The sequence below is a fragment of the Lipophrys pholis genome, assembly GCF_963383615.2.
Source record: "Lipophrys pholis genome assembly, chromosome: 2".
Taxonomy (NCBI): domain Eukaryota; kingdom Metazoa; phylum Chordata; class Actinopteri; order Blenniiformes; family Blenniidae; genus Lipophrys; species Lipophrys pholis.
Genome location: NC_137636.1, coordinates 18,534,797 through 18,552,175, shown reverse-complemented (window position 1 = coordinate 18,552,175; position 17,379 = coordinate 18,534,797). Strand labels below are relative to the sequence as shown.

The following is a 17,379-nucleotide window of genomic DNA, read 5'->3' as shown; positions in this document are numbered from 1 at the left end:
AAATGTTTTCACAAACTCGCCTGCCAAGTATAACTTACTTGCTAATGCTTCTTTCACTGCTGCGTTGAAGATTTGAATCATGGATCATAACAAGGAGCTTGAGGGGAGCAGAATAAGGAAAGCCACATTATTAAATTTTTTATTTCAGTTAAGTTTGCAAATGGTGCTACTTAAGATAAGTAACTGAAAATTAATAAAATACTTTTTTTAAACAAAATCTCAGACTTCTTTGGTATAGAAATTTAATGTGTTATTGCAAGGCAAAATGTTTTATTGAGCTGATAAGTTCCTGTAGTAGTCACAGAGGATGTCAGTATCTTTGTATTTCGGTCTAATAGAGTGGCGGGATGAAAAAAATCCAGTTTGAACATCCTCAATGAAAACATGCCAGCATGCTGCAGTTAAATCCAGACTGTGAGACACAAAAACATGTTTACGCCTCACCCTGACACTGAATCTGGTCAGTACAATTACATCCTGGCACAACAGCACATGTGAGGTCATTTCAACGCAGGACAAACTATCACTGCAGCTGCAGAGGTCTCTCAGTCGCAGAAGCACAGTTGAAGCAAAGTCGATGGAGTGTTTCAGTCGGCCATGACGGAGAGGCAGCATGTCCGATGTGAGAACCCCCACACAGATTCACCTGGGGTTTTCACGCGTGTTCAGTTTGTGTGTGTTGATCTGAGCTGAAGTCCTGTTTCCAGATGAACTCGGAGCAGTACTGGTCGTCATGGTTACAGCTGGCGGAGCACGTGTAGATCGCCAGAGTCCCCCAGTCAACACTGGCTCCTGTAGAGTCCACGCACAGACTGTTTAACAGCTGAGGCATCACCTGCAGACACACAAACACAATAATCACATGACCTGCCATAATTTCAGTTCATTGTACTTTACGCTGCAGAGCCTTCAGTTTACTCCTCGTCATAAACTGTGGAAAGAGTCCGTATAGGTTTCCTGACATTACAAAACACACCCAGGAATTACAAGCGGATGTACAAAACTTCTCCAATCATTTACACGAGTGCTTTCAAATATGGCTCAAGATCTGTGGGGTGGAGTTTCTCTTTCTTTGAAAACCCCTGATTTGCAGAATTGAGCAGTGACGGTGAAAATACACATCAGTGATCATCAACAACATGAAGGAAAACATTTCCATAGAAACAAGTCGGCGTTCAAGGTTGAGAGAATTAAAGCTTAAGATTAAAAATGCTGAGATGAAGAAATGTGTCAGTAAATACCTGAAACTCAAAAGTCCTCTTTGCACCACAGATGCATGCTGGGATATCCTCATCTGAGGGGATGTGCTGAGAAGAGACCCACAAAGCGGAGCCCCGTCGGCTGTATCGCACCACCTTAATGTGACAAAACACCGAGTGACACACACTGAAGAGAAACCCTCAGTGGGGCGGTGTTCCTCGCGTTGTGAGAAATCATTCTGAGTTTTACCTGATGTGGTTCTGGAGCAATCTTCTTTTTGAAGCGCTGGAACATTTTGCTGTCCTCAGTCTCATGCAGAGCCATCTCCTCCAGGTCCACCTCTGCTAGAGCTCCACAGTCATCATTACATTTAGTCAATTAAAACGGATAAAATTCATCGAGACCGAATGTGTCGTGATAGAAACCAAAGTTACTTCGACATTTCCATGTGGACATAAGAACGGGATGATTTAAATAACTTTTAATCCGAGCTTACTTTCAACAGTGAATACTCTGTGTGACTGTACGTGTGCAGGGTGTCAGATCTGAAACTACAGTGGTGACAATATAAACCTACTGTCAGCTATAGAGGGACCATCTTCACTCTTCTGTGGACTGCTCTCTTCTTCTTCTTCTTCAGCCTCGTTTGAGTCGTCCTTCTCTTGCACCTCCTCAGGCTCGATGACGAGCTCCGCCTCCGGGAAGAGGAGGGGACATGCTGCGCCGACTAATGTTTCTGTGTCATGAGACAATCGGGAGACAATTTCTCAGCTGTAAACACACTTCAATTCATGAAGGGTGAACTGATGATTGCAATACACACACCTTGACTGCAACACTCCTTCTTGTGAGAGTGTTTCCAGTGAAGTGTTTGGTGATGCTTTCCACAGTATGTCACAGAGTGACAGCGGGAGCAGGCTTTGTTACCAGGGCAACCACACACCCAACACAGTTTTACCCCTGAAACAGGAAGCACATCCTGATCTTCCTCCAGACCAGTGGGCGGTTCATCCTCTGATGAAAGTCAGAAAGGAACATGTAAAGATGAAATATTACGTTCATCAGACGTGCCAGTGTTTTGTGTTCAGTTCAAACCAAAATGCTTTGTTCTGTCACACATTAACTACACCTTGAATGCAGGAAAATATAATAAGCTTCAAATCCATGCACAAACCTGGAGGAGGGTTGTAGTTGTAGAATTCATTCCTCCTGGGCAGCTGACTTCTGAAAACTGATGGTTAAACATCTTAGATGAATAGAAGCCTCATAACAAGACAACAGGACCAAGGTGATAATGAGAGACGTGTCAGTAATAACAGCTACAGTCACCTTTCATGCAGTTGCTGTTGTTGCGTGTGTAGCACTCAGGAGTTTTGCAGCAGAAGAGAAACAGAGTCCTGTGGAAACATGTGTCCTGACCGGATATTGGTGCATACAACTGCAGTAGAAAGATAAAATCAAAATGATTTCAGATCAGTCTGCAGCCATCAGATTTGTATTTCACTGTTTGACTGTCGAGCCAGAGATTTTGCATTATGATTTTGAATTATATGTTTTTTAATATGTTAAATGTATTTTTTTTTATATTAACACAGGAAAATGCAGAATATACAGAAATATTAACAGTAGAACAGTGTCACAGTTGCCAAGCATTGTTTTTTTTACTATATCTCAAGGTAATAAACATTCTTATGGAGTTTGTAAAAGGGTTTTTTTTGTACAGCAATTTGAGTTTAATTATTGTACACAGGTAATGTATGTATGTGTGGGATGAGGGAGCAAGTGGGGCGATCTCACATCTAAAAATATGTCTTTAATTTAGTCCATTTTGCAATGAACGATTCCTTTTGCAGGCGTAGAAAGAAGGTCAGTCTTTCCATCTCACGAATCTCCCTGATAACGTCAATCCAATTATTGAAGCATCTTTCTGTAACCGATTACGAGTTATGGCTTTCTTTACTGCAGCGATTAGTATTTTCAGCAAATACCTATCATGTCCTTTCCCTCATCCCCACAACTTCTCCAACATGCACTTGTGCACATGCATTGGTGTAAAATGTGTTGTCATTTAAGGAGTAACCAAAAAAGCGGATTAAGGTTCCTCCAGCAGAAATCTCGCCAATGAATGGAACATGAGTTAGTAGAGGGAGTCTCGCATATATTCTTCCATTGCTCACTGCTTATTCTGTCATTTAATTCTTTTTCTCGATTTTGAATTACATTGACACGCATAAATACGCTCAATGAAAAGTGTAACGAGCCTAAAATAGAAGCTTGAGGAATACCATATGTTGTATTATATTCATGGGAACAATGTTCAGCTATACTGACTCAAGTATTGTCTGTCTTTACAAAACGATGTCATACCAGCTTTGCGTTTTTGGGAGTGCTGTTTCAAAAAGAAACATTGCATAGTGTTGTCGTTGCGTTTGTGTAAATTATTGTTAATGTCAACTGCAGTAGCTCAGAAGGTGATCAGATCCTGCTGTAAGCCCCCCACCTCCCCTCTCCCCTGACCTGCAGCAGGAGCACCATGGGCTGTCGGCATGTCTCACACTCCAGTCCCGAGCCGGACGGCAGGCCTCTCTGGCTGAGCCACGCCGGCTTCCCTCCGACTTTGCTGGGGAACTGCGGGGAGCGAAGCCGCCAAGCCTCCGCCTCCTCCAGGAAACCAAGAACCACCTCGGCCGAGGACATGCTGGTAAAACTGCTTTCTGGACCGGAGTCTTTGCTGGCGCTTGTTTGTTTGTTTGCAGGTCTCTTCTTCCACTGTCACAACAGATGCCGGTACAGCTTCGATAGTAGTCCGTGAAGAAACACCGACCGATGTACAAGTTTCCGGTGTGCTTGGTAAAGGAAATAAACATTTCAGGAATTTCAAAAGCTCAATAATTCTTATAGTGTAAATAACCATTAATTATGATCGTTGCCACATTTTTCTCAAAATCCCATAATCAAAACTGCTACTAAGTTAAATAGGGGTTTTATTATTCTATTACTGTTTACAATTGAGTGAGTCCACTAGATGGCAGCAACGTCCCACACTGGGTCAAACTATTTACGTGGCCTCGAGTTCATGCCGTTCATAAATATTGAAATCAGTAGTAACTCCTAGGATAAGGGGGTGATGGTACACACACACACACACACACACACACACACACACACACACACACACACACACACACACACACACACACACACACACACACACACACATCTTCTATACCACTTTATCCAATTTATCCAACTTACAAGTGAGTGTACGGACAGAGACACTGATAATCGCATTCACACGAAGTTACTGTTTTCAATTAAACTCATTAAGCTCAGAAGCAGGTTCTTTGTTCTGGGGATGAGTAAGAAGACTTCGCTGAGAAAGTGCCGACCCGGATTCAAACCCATGAAACTCTTATTATTATTATTATTATTATTATTATTATTATTATTATTATTATTATTATTATTATTATTATTATTATTTAGCACACACACACACACACACACACACACACACACACACACACACACACACACCGTGACGTCACTGGGGGGTCGGGACGGTTCGTCAGTTGGACGTCTGGTCTCGCAGTCTACGGTCGGTCGTTGCTGCCTCTCGGCTCTCTAAATCTCAGTGTTTAATTAAAAAACTACAACAAAAAGACTACAACAATGCCGTTGAAGCAAACAGCGTCTCATTGTCAGCTGAGTGGCTTGAGGCAGAAGTAGAAACTTTTCTAATTGAAACATGAACAGCAGTAAGAAGCGGCCGGCAGCCAGCGACGCCCTCCGTCCAGCGGACAGCCCGCTCCGTGGGAGCCTGGCCGGGATGAAGTGCTGCTCACAGCGGGACTGACTGACTCTCCGCCCCCGTCTCTCCTCCCGCTACATGTCGCCCTCCTCTCCGTGTCAAATGCCTCCGCTGGGCGACGGGGGCTACAAGCCGGCACCGTTGGTCCCTGCACCTCCGCCCGTGCCGCCGAGGAGGGTCCGGAGCCGGGACCGGGACCGGGGAAGCGGCAGGACGCGGCGGTCCGGATCCGGGGCAGCGGGAGCCGGGGCCGGAGCAGCTGAGAGGCGGGTGAAGTGTGTGCTCGTGGGGGACGGAGCTGTGGGGAAAACCAGTCTGGTGGTCAGCTACACCACCAACGGATACCCCACTGAGTATGTCCCGACTGCCTTTGATAACTTCTCAGGTAAATGGTCTCGATTGTTTGTATCCATTATTCAATAATACTGATTATTGTGGCTAAAGTTCTAATCTAATCTAATCTAATCTAATCTAATCTAATCTAATCTAATCTAATCTAATCTAATCTAATCTAATCTAATCTGCATATGTATAAATTTAACAGAATAACTATTTGTTGCTATTTCTTTGAATATATGTATGAATTGTTTCATTTTACACTGTGATGGTAATGTTACATAAAATTTTACCTAAAAAAAAATCCAAAATATGTGTGTGTGTGTGACAGCTGTGGTGTCAGTGGATGGACAGCCAGTCAAACTCCAGCTCTGTGACACAGCTGGACAGGTTAGTGGACTCAGTTTACTTGCATGCACACACACACACACACACACACACACACACACACACACACACACACACACACACACACACACACACACACACACACACACACACACACACACACACACACACACACACACACAGGCACTCTCAGAGAGAGAGAGAGAGAGAGAGAGAGAGAGAGAGAGAGAGAGAGAGAGAGAGAGAGAGCAGCAGCACTATTTCCTGTTCATTCATGCTGGACACAATGCTTCAGACAGGAAAGTTATTCTTTCCTTCGTTCTTGTCTGAGTGTCATCCAGAAACATTTACATTTCCTCCTCATAACTTCTTCCAGTATTTGGTCGTAGTGAGTGAGTGGGGCTCTACAAAGGAAACAGGAGGAGACAGATGGATTTGGATGACATGCAGCTAGGGTTCCTGGCTGGATCTGAAATGGGATGCTGCGGTTCCCTCCAGCAGGTTCCTGTACCCACGCGAGCAAAACGCTTTTTAAGCTAACTTTAAAACTTTAAGCATAGAAGAAAAGTATAATAAAGTTTGAAAAAAACAACAACTTAAGTATAAGCACAGAACGGTGACTAGTAACAACACAGTTGTACCAACACAGCATCGTTCAAGCCTCAAATACCAGTGAGAGCTTTTATATAAGATAGCATTCAGTTCAGGACTCACATAGATCAAAGCCACTTGATATGGTTTTCTAGGACAGAAATTCAGCACACAGGAAGTGATGTGATTCAGTCCCCTTGTGCTGCTGCTGATGTTTGTCAGAGAAAGAAAGTAAAAGATATGGACATAGGGGACGTGCTATAATTTGTTGGAGGATTTCAAGCAGCGGCTGTTAGCTCAGAGAAATAAAATCTAAACACACATTATGACCATACCTTTGAGCTAGAGTGTGACAAGCCACAGTCAAAACACTTCAGCCCCCTATACTGTAACTGTATGTGCACAGTAATGTGTGAAGGAACGGCTGCTGCGTTAACTAACAATGGAGAACACAAAAGCTTCTTTCATTGGGAAAACTCACTTAATCACTGCAAGGACAAATAAAAATAGACATTTCATGAATTACCCATATATAATATAATCTTTACTCCCATGATTGTGAATGTAATATGTACTCAACATACTGTAATTAAAGAACCACTCCACATTTTTATCACTATGGCAACCAGCCCTCATGTGATGACAAAGTGAAAGGGAGTATCACAGGCACAGTAAGGACAGAGATCAAGGGAAAGCCTGGGAGGAGGGACCAGATAAAACTTCATAGTTTATCATCTATAAATAAACAAATCGCTCAGGAACACTAGATTAGGCATTTCACTTTCTTGCTTTCACTCTAAAAGAGGAAATCAGGTCTCAGACATTATCTTTCCTGCTCTTCTGGTGGTACGGAATCTGAATTTGCTCAGTTGTTTCCCTTCCAAATGTCTGGCGTCGTATCATTTATTGTGTTTGTCGCTCCCCCGCTGACGTCCAGATTTGAGAGGACATACAGGACAGAAAAACAGTTAGAGATTAACACTCGGTTCACTTTTGACACCAGCAGTTCATCCACATGCCCTTCAAAGCAATATCGAAGTTTGATGAATCAGGAAAAACTGTCTCTGTTTCAAACACTCATGGTGGTCTCTCTCTCTCTCTCTCTCTCTCTCTCTCTCTCTCTCTCTCCCTCCTGACCTTTCCAGGATGAGTTTGACAAGCTGCGTCCTCTGTGTTACACCAGTGCAGACGTGTTCCTGCTGTGCTTTAGCGTCGTCAGTCCCGCCTCCTTTCAGAACGTCCCTGAAAAGTGGGTGCCGGAGATTCGCAGACATGCTGCTGTTGCGCCGCTCGTCCTTGTTGGGACACAGTGTGACCTCCGGGAGGATGTGAAGGTATTACTGACACATACTGTACATAAATCACTTAAGGTTTAATCTCAGAGCTTGTTTCCAATTTCATGTAATCCTTAATATAGTTTCTGGAATTTACATAAACTACTGCTTGTTGGAAAGACATAACTTCGCTTGCCTCAGAGGTGAATTCCACTAATAAGAACTGCATCCTAATGAGGGTATTAGTATTTATTTTGAGTCTCTGTTCCGATATGTTTCCATAAGGCAGCTAAAAGTACGTATAATAATGTTGGATCACCACAACGCTTAAAAGTATTTATAATGATTTGTCCAGCCAATTCTTTTTAACAGTGTTAGTAAAAGGAATAATAAAAACACATTCATGTATTGGATAATCTTGTGTAACAGTTCCAGTGTCTATAAAACGTAATGTGTTAGAACAATACCTTGACTGTCAACATGTTCATGAGGGAGGAAATTAAACTTAAACAAATAATAAATAAATGAATATCCATGTCAGCTCCCTGGTACTGGATGTTGGACTGAATTAACAGTGAAAAAAAGATTTCAAATTGTTCTTCTACGTGTTGTTTAAATATCAAGCGACTCCCCCCCATACAGCAGACTAGGAAGATTAATGTTTTCTCGTTTGAGAAGACATTAATCCATTTTTGGTCCTTGCTTTGTGGAGTTTCCTCTTTCCACTGCGGCAGCAGGATCTTTCGCAAATTTACAGAAATTACATTTGTGATTTCAACATCAACATTACGTGTAACCCTCCTCTGCCAAGTGATTCAAAAAAGGTGTATATATATATATATATCTGATGGTGCTTTATCTTTTCAGGTTCTCATTGACCTGGCGAAATACCGCGAGCGGCCTGTGGACCCAGCAGACGCTCGGGACTGTGCGATGGAGATCGGAGCCGTGGCCTACATGGAGTGCTCCTCCCTGACCCAAAAAAATCTCAAGGAAGTGTTTGACACAGCCATACTGGCCTGCCTACAGAACCACAGCTCCCAGAAGCACCTGAGGGGGAAACAAAAACGTCGCAAAAAACAGAGGCAGACTCCGGACAAGATGAAGAGTCTGTCAAAGTCGTGGTGGAAGAGATACTGCTGTGTGGCCTAGAGACACCAGGGACTGGATTTAATCTGGCTGGTGGGGTCCAACACTCTGATCATTTGGATTGAGAGATGTTTGGGGCGTGTCTGGACAGGACTTTGTTGTTCTCTTTACAGGACCCTGTTACAGGCTGGACTGTGGTTGAAAAACCATTTGGAACTGTAGAATATTTGCTTTTATTCTTTACTACTGAGCCTCCAGTATGAGCAGCTCTGGGCAGGAGAAGGTTGGTCTACGTCTCCAGGATTTCAACTGGTATCAAACAGTGCTTCTCTGGAACAAGCAGGATGTGGAAATATTGTTTAGGACTAATTTGGTTCAGATCGAAACAGGAACTTTTAAATCTATTCACTCCGGATTTATGGCGAAAACCTTCCAAAATCTGGATTAATGTGGTATGAAAGAAACTGGACTCTCTGTAGATACAAATGCTTTTACGAGTGACTCCACTTTTATTTGTCTTTTTAACTTTCTTGTAACGAGGCTTGAACCACCCATGATCAGAAAGATTTTCGGGGTTAACTAGAGGAGCCCTCACATCAAGCATGGTCACTTTGGATATTCGGACATGATCACTTGATGTGGTTACGGTGAAAACAAATGCAGCTTTTTCAGTCTTGGTCTGGTCAGTTTGTAGAGTAAAGTCTGGCTTGTCTTTTTTAACGTGCTTTTCTTTGTGTTTGGCTAAGCTCAAGCTTTAGATCAGTTCATATCAAACATATCCTCGGCAAAGAAATGCTGGACAACAAAACATATGAGGGCTGTCTGAGTGGAAAAGTTATAAAAACATATACACTTTTCTGTAACGGTGAAAAAGCTTCTCGTTTGAGAAGACGTAGACTGTCCACAGTGACCCACCTGGGGGTATTGAGTAAAGTTTCATACATTATGCTTTGTTGCTCTGCATTTGACCCATTCGCCCCAAAATATAATTCTGTTTTATATTAGAGTGGTAACAATCCTTTGTCATTCTACTCTCACACTGATTATTCTGCCGTGTGACCTGTTCTCCTGTATTTCTCCAGAAACTTCTCTCCAGAATAGATGTGTGGCTTTCAAACACTCAGCTGACACACCTTCCTTTGTATATTGTAGCTACTAAACCAAAAGCAAGTCCCAGTAATATGTATTTTATTTCTCTTCAGTGCCTTTATCTGAACGGCTCTTTGTGCTATAATCACTGCAACTGAGAGGACAATGCTGCACTTCAGCGGGTGTCCATATGTTGTGGGCTCTGAGGAGAGCTGCTCCCAATCAGACCTTATACATCTTAATTAAACGTAATAATCAGAAACACTACAAAGATGATTGTACTTGTGTGTATTAACAAAAAACAAACAAACAGGTGAAATCATTATTTAACAGGTAGCCTTGAGTTTGTAAAACAAAATGTTCACCTTATGCACTGTCAATCAAGATCTCATTAGATATGTAATATCTCAATGCTGTTGTTCTGTTTCAGATCAGTGATCTGCAAAACAAAACAGTGAGGGATTTCTGAATTTCCTACTGTGTGAGATGAGAATTAGCCCAGAGCTCACGATGCTCTAAATGAGCATCTTTGCTCTTTCTGAGAGGAAAACCCTGCTACTTTGATCAAAATGGATGTGACATATAGTGTGAAGAGCTTCATTTTTTTTTTCTTTTGTGTTTGGAGTTGAGTGAGCTGCCTGAGAGATTAAACCTGAATCTTTAAATATATCATAAAGAGAAAAATACATGTGAATATTTTTTTCCCCTAACGTCAGTTAAAACGAACAAATAAAAATCAATATATGGATTTTCACTCGTCATTTGGTGCTTTCCCGGATCACGTGACCTGGGATTTGGCGGAACAATCACAGGAAGGTCATGTTGTAGTGATGAACTGTGGGGGCCACCGTAGAATATAAGACCACAGAACAGAGCCTTGAAGTTTCACCTACTTTCTTGATTTCAAGCTTTTCCATTGAATCCCTGTCAATACAAACAGCAGAGCTCTGCCATCTCGAACCGATGTGAGAACTTCATGTAAACTTCATGTTGACTCAAAATGCTGGGTCATGATTAACACAGAGCCGAGGCTCATCTTGGCTTGAATAGCGGGTGTGTACTGGAGATGTTTGCTGGCCTTCTGCTGAAGATGTTACAGCTGAGATTGAATGGCTTCACTGTATTGCTGCTACTCTCAATAGCAAAAGCATTGTTTCTTGCAGGGGGAAAGGCATAATAGGTTACTTGTCTGGCTGTTTGTGTGTAGTCTTGGCTGATGTCAGAGTAAAGCAGGCTAAAGGTCACTCAGACTCTTATGATAGCCAGCAGTTCTTCGGTCAGTCCTTCACTTATTGTGATGTCAAATTTATGGAAAGTAATAAGTTTGGCCTCACAGTAGTTTCACTCGCTGCATGCAGGAGGGCGTCCCGGCGTGCTTCATGTTCAGCCATTCCTGCTGATTTAAACAGCTTGAATTTGGTCTCTTGTCGTGTAGTAAGTCAATCAAACCGTCCACGTTATACATTTACCTGACAAGGATTTGAGGAAGAATCGTCTTGTTTTGGAGCTTTTCTGTTTCTGTGGCCTGTAACACCCGATGAAGTTGTGTTTTGTAATCCACTATTGTGTCAAACTCATTTTAGGTTAGGGGCTACGTACAGTATAGTCCTGATTGATCTCAGGTGAGCTTCAGTAACGTAGCATAATAACCTAGAAACATCAACATCTGCGAAGCATTTTTATTCTGCTCTAAACTCACTGCATAGTCACTGGATGCTGTATTGCCAAGCCGCAGATGAACAGTCACACCTACTGTGTACAGTTAGTTAGAACTTCTTTTCAGACGGCTGCTCACATCAGTATTGCCCTGTATGGCAGATGTATGACTTTGAATGTAGAACAGAAGGGTTTCTGAAAGTGAATCGATGTGTGTGAAGTCAGTCACAGATAAGACGGGATACCGTCAGCAGTACTGTGTCCGAGTCTTGCAAGAAGGTAAAATGAAGATGTGGCGTGTTGGGGGCAGGTGGGAAGTTTCCATGGTTAATTCATTTTTAGAAATGTTGTATTTCATGAGATTCGAGAGATACCCTGTCACTGCTTGGCCGACTTCGATAACTGCAACAAAATGTGTTGACAGAGCTCCCATCGTGCCAAAAATATATTTAATAAGAAACAGATGTTTTGCGAATCATCTGTACGAGTGACTCAAACATGAGGCGTCAGTAGGCCTGTGTTTACTCACTGAATAGAAAGTGACTTATCCAAACATGAAACTGCTCTGAGTCGAGCTAAAAAATAAAACCAGCCTCTGCTTACTGTAATGAAATCACTTTCATGCACAGTGAGACTCAACTGGGCTCTAAATTCGATTGCTCGTTTCATTCTCCATTACACATGATTTTCCCAATCAATACTGTGAGTTTCAATATCAGCAGAAAGTGAAGATGTGTGTGTTTTATTGAGGTTGATGCTCATACACATGGGACACCAGCCGAGGGCTTCTTTTAACAATCAAACCTTTCAGCCCTGTGTGAAGATATTGTTATAGTCTTTTTTTTTTTTTTTTACATTGTTATAATCTGCTCTCACTGAATTCTCTACTGAAGTGAGGGTGTCTTTTAAAATGGGAAGTTTTTGTACAGATGTTTTATACCCTAAGAAATAAAGACTATTTGGTATAATATATGCAGTGTTTTGTTGATTTGGTGCTGAAGCTTGTAATGGGTGTTCAGATAGAATTGCTGGATGTGTTGCCACCAACATGTAGTTCAAAACTCCCAGGACTGCAAACACAAAAAACATGTTTTCATTTTTAAATTGTTTGAAAGAGTTGTCTCATATTTGCCCTTTATGTGTCGGCATGTTTTTGTTTTGTTTTGTTTTGTTTGTTTTTGAACATAACTGTCTCCATGAAATCAGTGACTTTTTAATTCTTTAAAAAAAAACATTTGTGTGTTGTTTTCTTTTAGAAAATACCTTGTCACTTCAGCTGGTGGCCTGGTTTTTCAAAGACGAACATGTTTCATTTTGTTTTGGCTGGAGTTGTGTTCTGGAACAACGATGCATCTTTGTGATAACCGAGTGCAACCGCCATGCTGCGCTCAGCTGATGAACATCAGGAGAGAGAGGGGGCGAGATGTGAGCACACACACACACACACACACACACACACACACACACACACACACACACACACGGCCTAAAGAAAGTCATCCAACTTCATACTGGATCATTGTAAACAGACTCTCCGCTTCCAGCCCTTCATGGTTATGCAAGAGCTTTATTTTGAAGGATGTCATGTGACATTTGGTTAGTGGTCTGTCTTGGCTTGGCGTGTGTGTGTGTGTGTGTGTGTGTGTGTGTGTGTGTGTGTGTGTGTGTGTGTGTGTGTGTGTGTGTGGGTGTGTGTGTGTGTGTGTGTGTGTGTGTGTGTGTGTGTGTGTGTGTGTGTGTTCTGCTCCCCACTTAACCCTGACCCAAGAAACAAACTGTTTTGCTCTACCTAACAACAATTAGGGGATAACGAGGGAACAATGTGGAGCTGTGTGACTTTCGCAGCAATAGCAGAAAAATTGTGGCATCATCAAGTTTCAGTTTGGTGAATGTTTGAGGCTTTTTTTTTACCTGTCCAATCTGCGTAGAAACTTTAAAAAAAAAGACAGAAAGATGTGATTACCCATTATTAACTGAATTGCAAAGGGTACTAAATCCAATGAGGTCTATTATTGAACCATGTGATAGAAAATCCACAGGCACAGAGGCTGAAACAGAGAAATGCACCACTGACTGTCAACACATGGCAGTACAGCAATGACGCATCTGCTGTCATGATTTTTCAAGCCTTAAAAAACTTTAAAGTGTCTGCTCTCAAAGGTGTTCAAATATTTCCAATGTTATTATGGAAAATTCCTCTAGATTTGTAAGATTTTATTTATTTTTGCTTGTGTGAAATGCCTCGTGTTTGCTTGAGAGCATTACCTGAAATCTTCCAAAAAACATTTCATCACTGTTATAATACCAACTCCTGATGAAGTAGTTGAGCTCTGCTTGATATGCATGTTTGTGAAATGCACACAAAGAAAGAAGCCAGTACTCAAAGCATTGGCTTGAAGGCTGTGTTCCAGCTCATTTTATAACTGTGTGTGTGTGTGTGTGTGTGTGTGTGTGTGTGTGTGTGTGTGTGTGTGTGTGTGTGTGTGTGCGCGCGTTACATAATATAAAGCGCAGGCAGAGTGAGAGTGACATCAGTGCTGACTCTAAATGAGCAGAGCTGAAATACAATCTCCACTTTCCCAACAAAGCTATAAACCCAATCATTGTGTGCAGACAGCTGGTGCGTGTGTGTGTGTGTGTGTGTGTGTGTGTGTGTGTGTGTGTGTGTGTGTGTGTGTGTGTGTGTGTGTGTGTGTGTGTGTGTGTGTGTGTATTTCATCCAAAAAGAGGCGGCAGTTAAGAGAAAGCAAAGAAAAGAGTGTTCGAGGGCGTGACAGATGGGGAGGAGGAGAGAGAAAAACACCAACAGAAAATGTATATAATCCCATAGAAAATACTAAAGAAGAAGTGAGAAACACAAACAAAGCATTAAAAACACAGGAAGCTCCTTCTGTTGCATTTATGAGACCGGGTGTTTCTATACATAAAGTCATCTGGAGTGATGTTTTGTTGCAGTTAAATTCTCAGCTCTACATTAAGTCCAACTTATACTGGCTTCAATTTAGATCCTTACTACAAAACCTGATAATATGTCAAGCTCCAACTTACACTTATTTCTTAGTGTGCATTCCCAGAGTTTGGACATAAATATAAGTCCATTATTGCTTTCCCACCATGAGATTTATTTTTATTTCAGTAGCAACTAATGATGTACTTTTAGTGGTTTCTACACTCTTGGATGTGTTATCTTTATTTTTACATTCTTCAAATTGTTATAGTTCTTTTTTTTTTTTTTTTACCTAAATGACATCATATTTTACTAATGTAACTTTGCTTTGGGACTCACGGGACTAAGATATTTTTTATAAATATATCAGCTGCTACAAAATGATGATATTAATAGGAACAGAGTAAATTACAATCTAATCAAAATGAATGGCTTATATTTCTTGAATGGGGAAGTTTGACTCCATTATTTTGTGGTTAGAATTGATATACCCTCTTTGACTGGTAAGTTTTGTTTCATCCTTTCATTGATGTGATTGACTTTATGTGGGCATATGCCTATTGATTGATTGATTATATGCATGTGGGAATGAAGCACATGAGTTGTTAATTTGGGATAGAGGAAGTAGTCTCAATCTGAATCTGAATATCACTTGGTCCTTTTATAAATAATATGCAAATACAAACCTAACAAAATCTAACGGATGGACATGTTTGAAGTGTTTTACTGAAGAAGTGAAACTGCTGTTTGAACGGGTTTTATCTCTGTTCACACAGCCTGTTTGCTATTTTTCCTCTCTTATCGCTTTGTTTCTTTTTCTATACTTGCCTGTCACGCACACATTCATTTTTCACTGGAAACAGCCATGGAGCTGCTATCTCTCGCTTTCCTGCTCACTGTGCTCACTGTTAGTTGAATTTGTATGTCCTAACATTTCAAGCCTCCTGAAAACAAAACCCTCACGTAGTTCCCTCCTTTTCATTCTAATTGTTTTTTCTTAAATCTGTTTCTTTAGTAAACAAATTTTCTGCCAAGTTCTGCAGGACTGACAAAGTGTGCAGCTGAAAATACCAAAGTTAGATAATGGTATAAAGGTAACTCAAACAGGCTGTGTGGACCACCTTCTGACTCCCAATTAACTGATGTAACTTTATCTGAGCTCAGTTTGAATCAGACAATAGATTGACCCACACAGTGCTGACAGTTCAGCTCATGCGCGCCTCAAGACCACAATAATACATATTATCAAGACACCAGGATTGAACGAGCCAATCAAAAATAACGTAAAAGTTACTTTTCCAAGTGAGTAGTTACTTTTCACTCCACTACTTTTTAAGAAAAGAAAAATAGTAACTGTAACTGAGCATTACATTTCTGTAACTTGCTCAGCACTGCATGTGTGTTTACAGGTGTGCTTAAAGATTACTGACCGTGTCATGAGGCTTTAGCAGAGACGAGAAGCAGTGTGACGCAGGCAGCTTTTACCCACGCAGCTTCTCCCCATGTCAGATACATGCATGTGTCCCATGTATGGCTAGAAACAGCGGAACACTCTGTCTATCTCGCTGCAGATAACACTGCACACTGTGTTTAAGGTCAACATGAAAAGTTTACATCACGGTTGCAGTATTGCACACATCTTCAGGAGCAATACGCCAAACAGAGCCTGGACAGGACTTAATATTATCTTTTTTCATAACCGTGTCAGCAGAATTGAATAACATTTCCCAAGTTATTCAGATTTTTACACCTTTGTGCATGTTTTAGCTGATAAAAATGCTGCCCAGGCTGCAGGAAGCCAAAGCCACGGTGGGAACTGCAGGAGTTCAGTCGACTTCATGTAGCATTAGGAATGATAACGCTAGAATTTGTGCTGCCACGTCCGTGTATCTAAGATAACAGAAGGGTACAAAAACGTACGTTGTACACAGTCTAGACAAGCCCGCACAATCCTGAGAGAAGGGGTGTAATTTGCCTAAATAAGTAAAAACACATGTAACTACAGTATGGGGGAGGGTTTAATTTAAAAAAAACTTCTCTTTTTTAGATCATTTCTATTAGCTGCTTCAATGCAAACAATCAGCCAATCAGACATTTGTGCTGACATGTGACACCAAATAACTAAAAAAGGATGGAACCTGGATAATGACAAAGTATAAAGCAAACAATGGGAAGAGAAAACAGAGCTCATGAGGCCAGTAATGAACCGAGTGAAGTGTTGTTATATGGACTATAATTTGGATTCGAAACATATCATCAGTGCCACAATCTGCATAGGATTTCAATATCATCCTTTTTGAAAGTGTTTTGTTCTTTGTCATGCTCTGATCAATTTTTCCAAAATCTAATTCTTCTAATTTCTTTCAGTAGCTAAACATTTTTAGATCTGAGGAGTTTGATTTTGTTTTTTGAGTTGTATAAAAGTAAATGAAAAGCAAATCAAAGAGCAAAAAGCAGATCAAAAGTAAGAAAAAAAGTAATGAAATAAAAACACAGTGCTTTTCACAATGTAGTTGAAAGATTCTGACATGATCTACTGCAGACAAAATGAAAAACAAAACAAAAACTAAATGAATGTTACAGATGTGCCACCTGCAGGGCTTTTCCCTAAAAACCTCTAAATTTAACATTTCAACAGATATCTTTTATTTGGAAAATTCTGGATATCTGGGAAATCACCAAAGGTTTTTGGTGTGAGCTATACTTCAGTTTTCAAGATGTTTTTGGGGAGTATTTTGGTCATTTCTGCTGGTGAAGTACTTTTAATCACTATGCGGTCTTGATACATTTCATCACCCAAGCTATATAAAAAAAAGATTGGGTCAGCAAGAAGACGTGTGCATCAGCAAATCACATTCTGCCTGTTTGTGAGAGAAACTGATACATGGAGGAATGAGAATCACAAGAAGCAACAAAAACAACTGAGATAAACATGCAGACACCAACAGGCAACTCTTATAAAGTTCAGCTGATGTTTATGCTCGCTTACTGAGAGTGTCAGATATTTTTTTTATATCTGATATTTTGGGGATTTCAGA

The 17,379-nt window shown here is 41.0% G+C and overlaps 2 protein-coding genes across 3 annotated transcripts; one reads left to right on the top strand and one right to left on the bottom strand.

Moving 5' to 3' along the window:
• Positions 1 to 114: 114 nt before the first annotated feature.
• On the bottom strand, positions 115 to 5,054 carry pdcd2 (programmed cell death 2). Of its 2 annotated transcripts, XM_080490384.1 has the most exons (9): positions 4,738 to 5,054; positions 3,718 to 4,046; positions 2,530 to 2,638; positions 2,375 to 2,431; positions 2,026 to 2,214; positions 1,778 to 1,936; positions 1,450 to 1,550; positions 1,242 to 1,355; positions 115 to 835 (listed from the first exon to the last, which is right to left on the bottom strand). In XM_080490384.1, exons 2-9 carry the CDS (start codon positions 3,895 to 3,897, stop codon positions 656 to 658), a joined length of 1,089 nt encoding a protein of 362 aa, XP_080346510.1. In that variant the 5' UTR covers positions 3,898 to 4,046; positions 4,738 to 5,054; the 3' UTR covers positions 115 to 655. The 2 variants fall into 2 exon arrangements, with proteins under 2 accessions (XP_080346510.1, XP_080346511.1); XM_080490385.1 differs by lacking the exon at positions 4,738 to 5,054 and having other exon boundaries at positions 223 to 835; positions 1,450 to 1,544; positions 3,718 to 4,004.
• On the top strand, positions 5,045 to 10,485 carry rhoua (ras homolog family member Ua). The gene is made up of 4 exons (XM_080490408.1): positions 5,045 to 5,396; positions 5,679 to 5,737; positions 7,432 to 7,620; positions 8,428 to 10,485. The coding sequence occupies exons 1-4, from the start codon at positions 5,090 to 5,092 to the stop codon at positions 8,710 to 8,712; spliced, it is 840 nt and encodes a 279-aa protein (XP_080346534.1). The 5' UTR covers positions 5,045 to 5,089; the 3' UTR covers positions 8,713 to 10,485.
• The last annotated feature ends 6,894 nt before the right edge of the window (positions 10,486 to 17,379 follow it).

Excerpts from the sequence above, each read along its gene's own strand:
- pdcd2 (XM_080490384.1), bottom strand. The coding sequence starts at position 3,897 with ATGTCCTCGGCCGAGGTGGTTCTTGGTTTCCTGGAGGAGGCGGAGGCT. Across the intron at positions 2,215-2,374 it reads CAACTACAACCCTCCTCCAG|AGGATGAACCGCCCACTGGT; the intron begins GTTTGTGCATGG and ends GACTTTCATCAG. Across the intron at positions 1,551-1,777 it reads TGGTCCCTCTATAGCTGACA|CTCTAGCAGAGGTGGACCTG; the intron begins GTAGGTTTATAT and ends ATGACTGTGGAG.
- rhoua (XM_080490408.1), top strand. The coding sequence starts at position 5,090 with ATGTCGCCCTCCTCTCCGTGTCAAATGCCTCCGCTGGGCGACGGGGGC. Across the intron at positions 5,738-7,431 it reads TCTGTGACACAGCTGGACAG|GATGAGTTTGACAAGCTGCG; the intron begins GTTAGTGGACTC and ends TGACCTTTCCAG. Across the intron at positions 7,621-8,427 it reads ACCTCCGGGAGGATGTGAAG|GTTCTCATTGACCTGGCGAA; the intron begins GTATTACTGACA and ends TTATCTTTTCAG.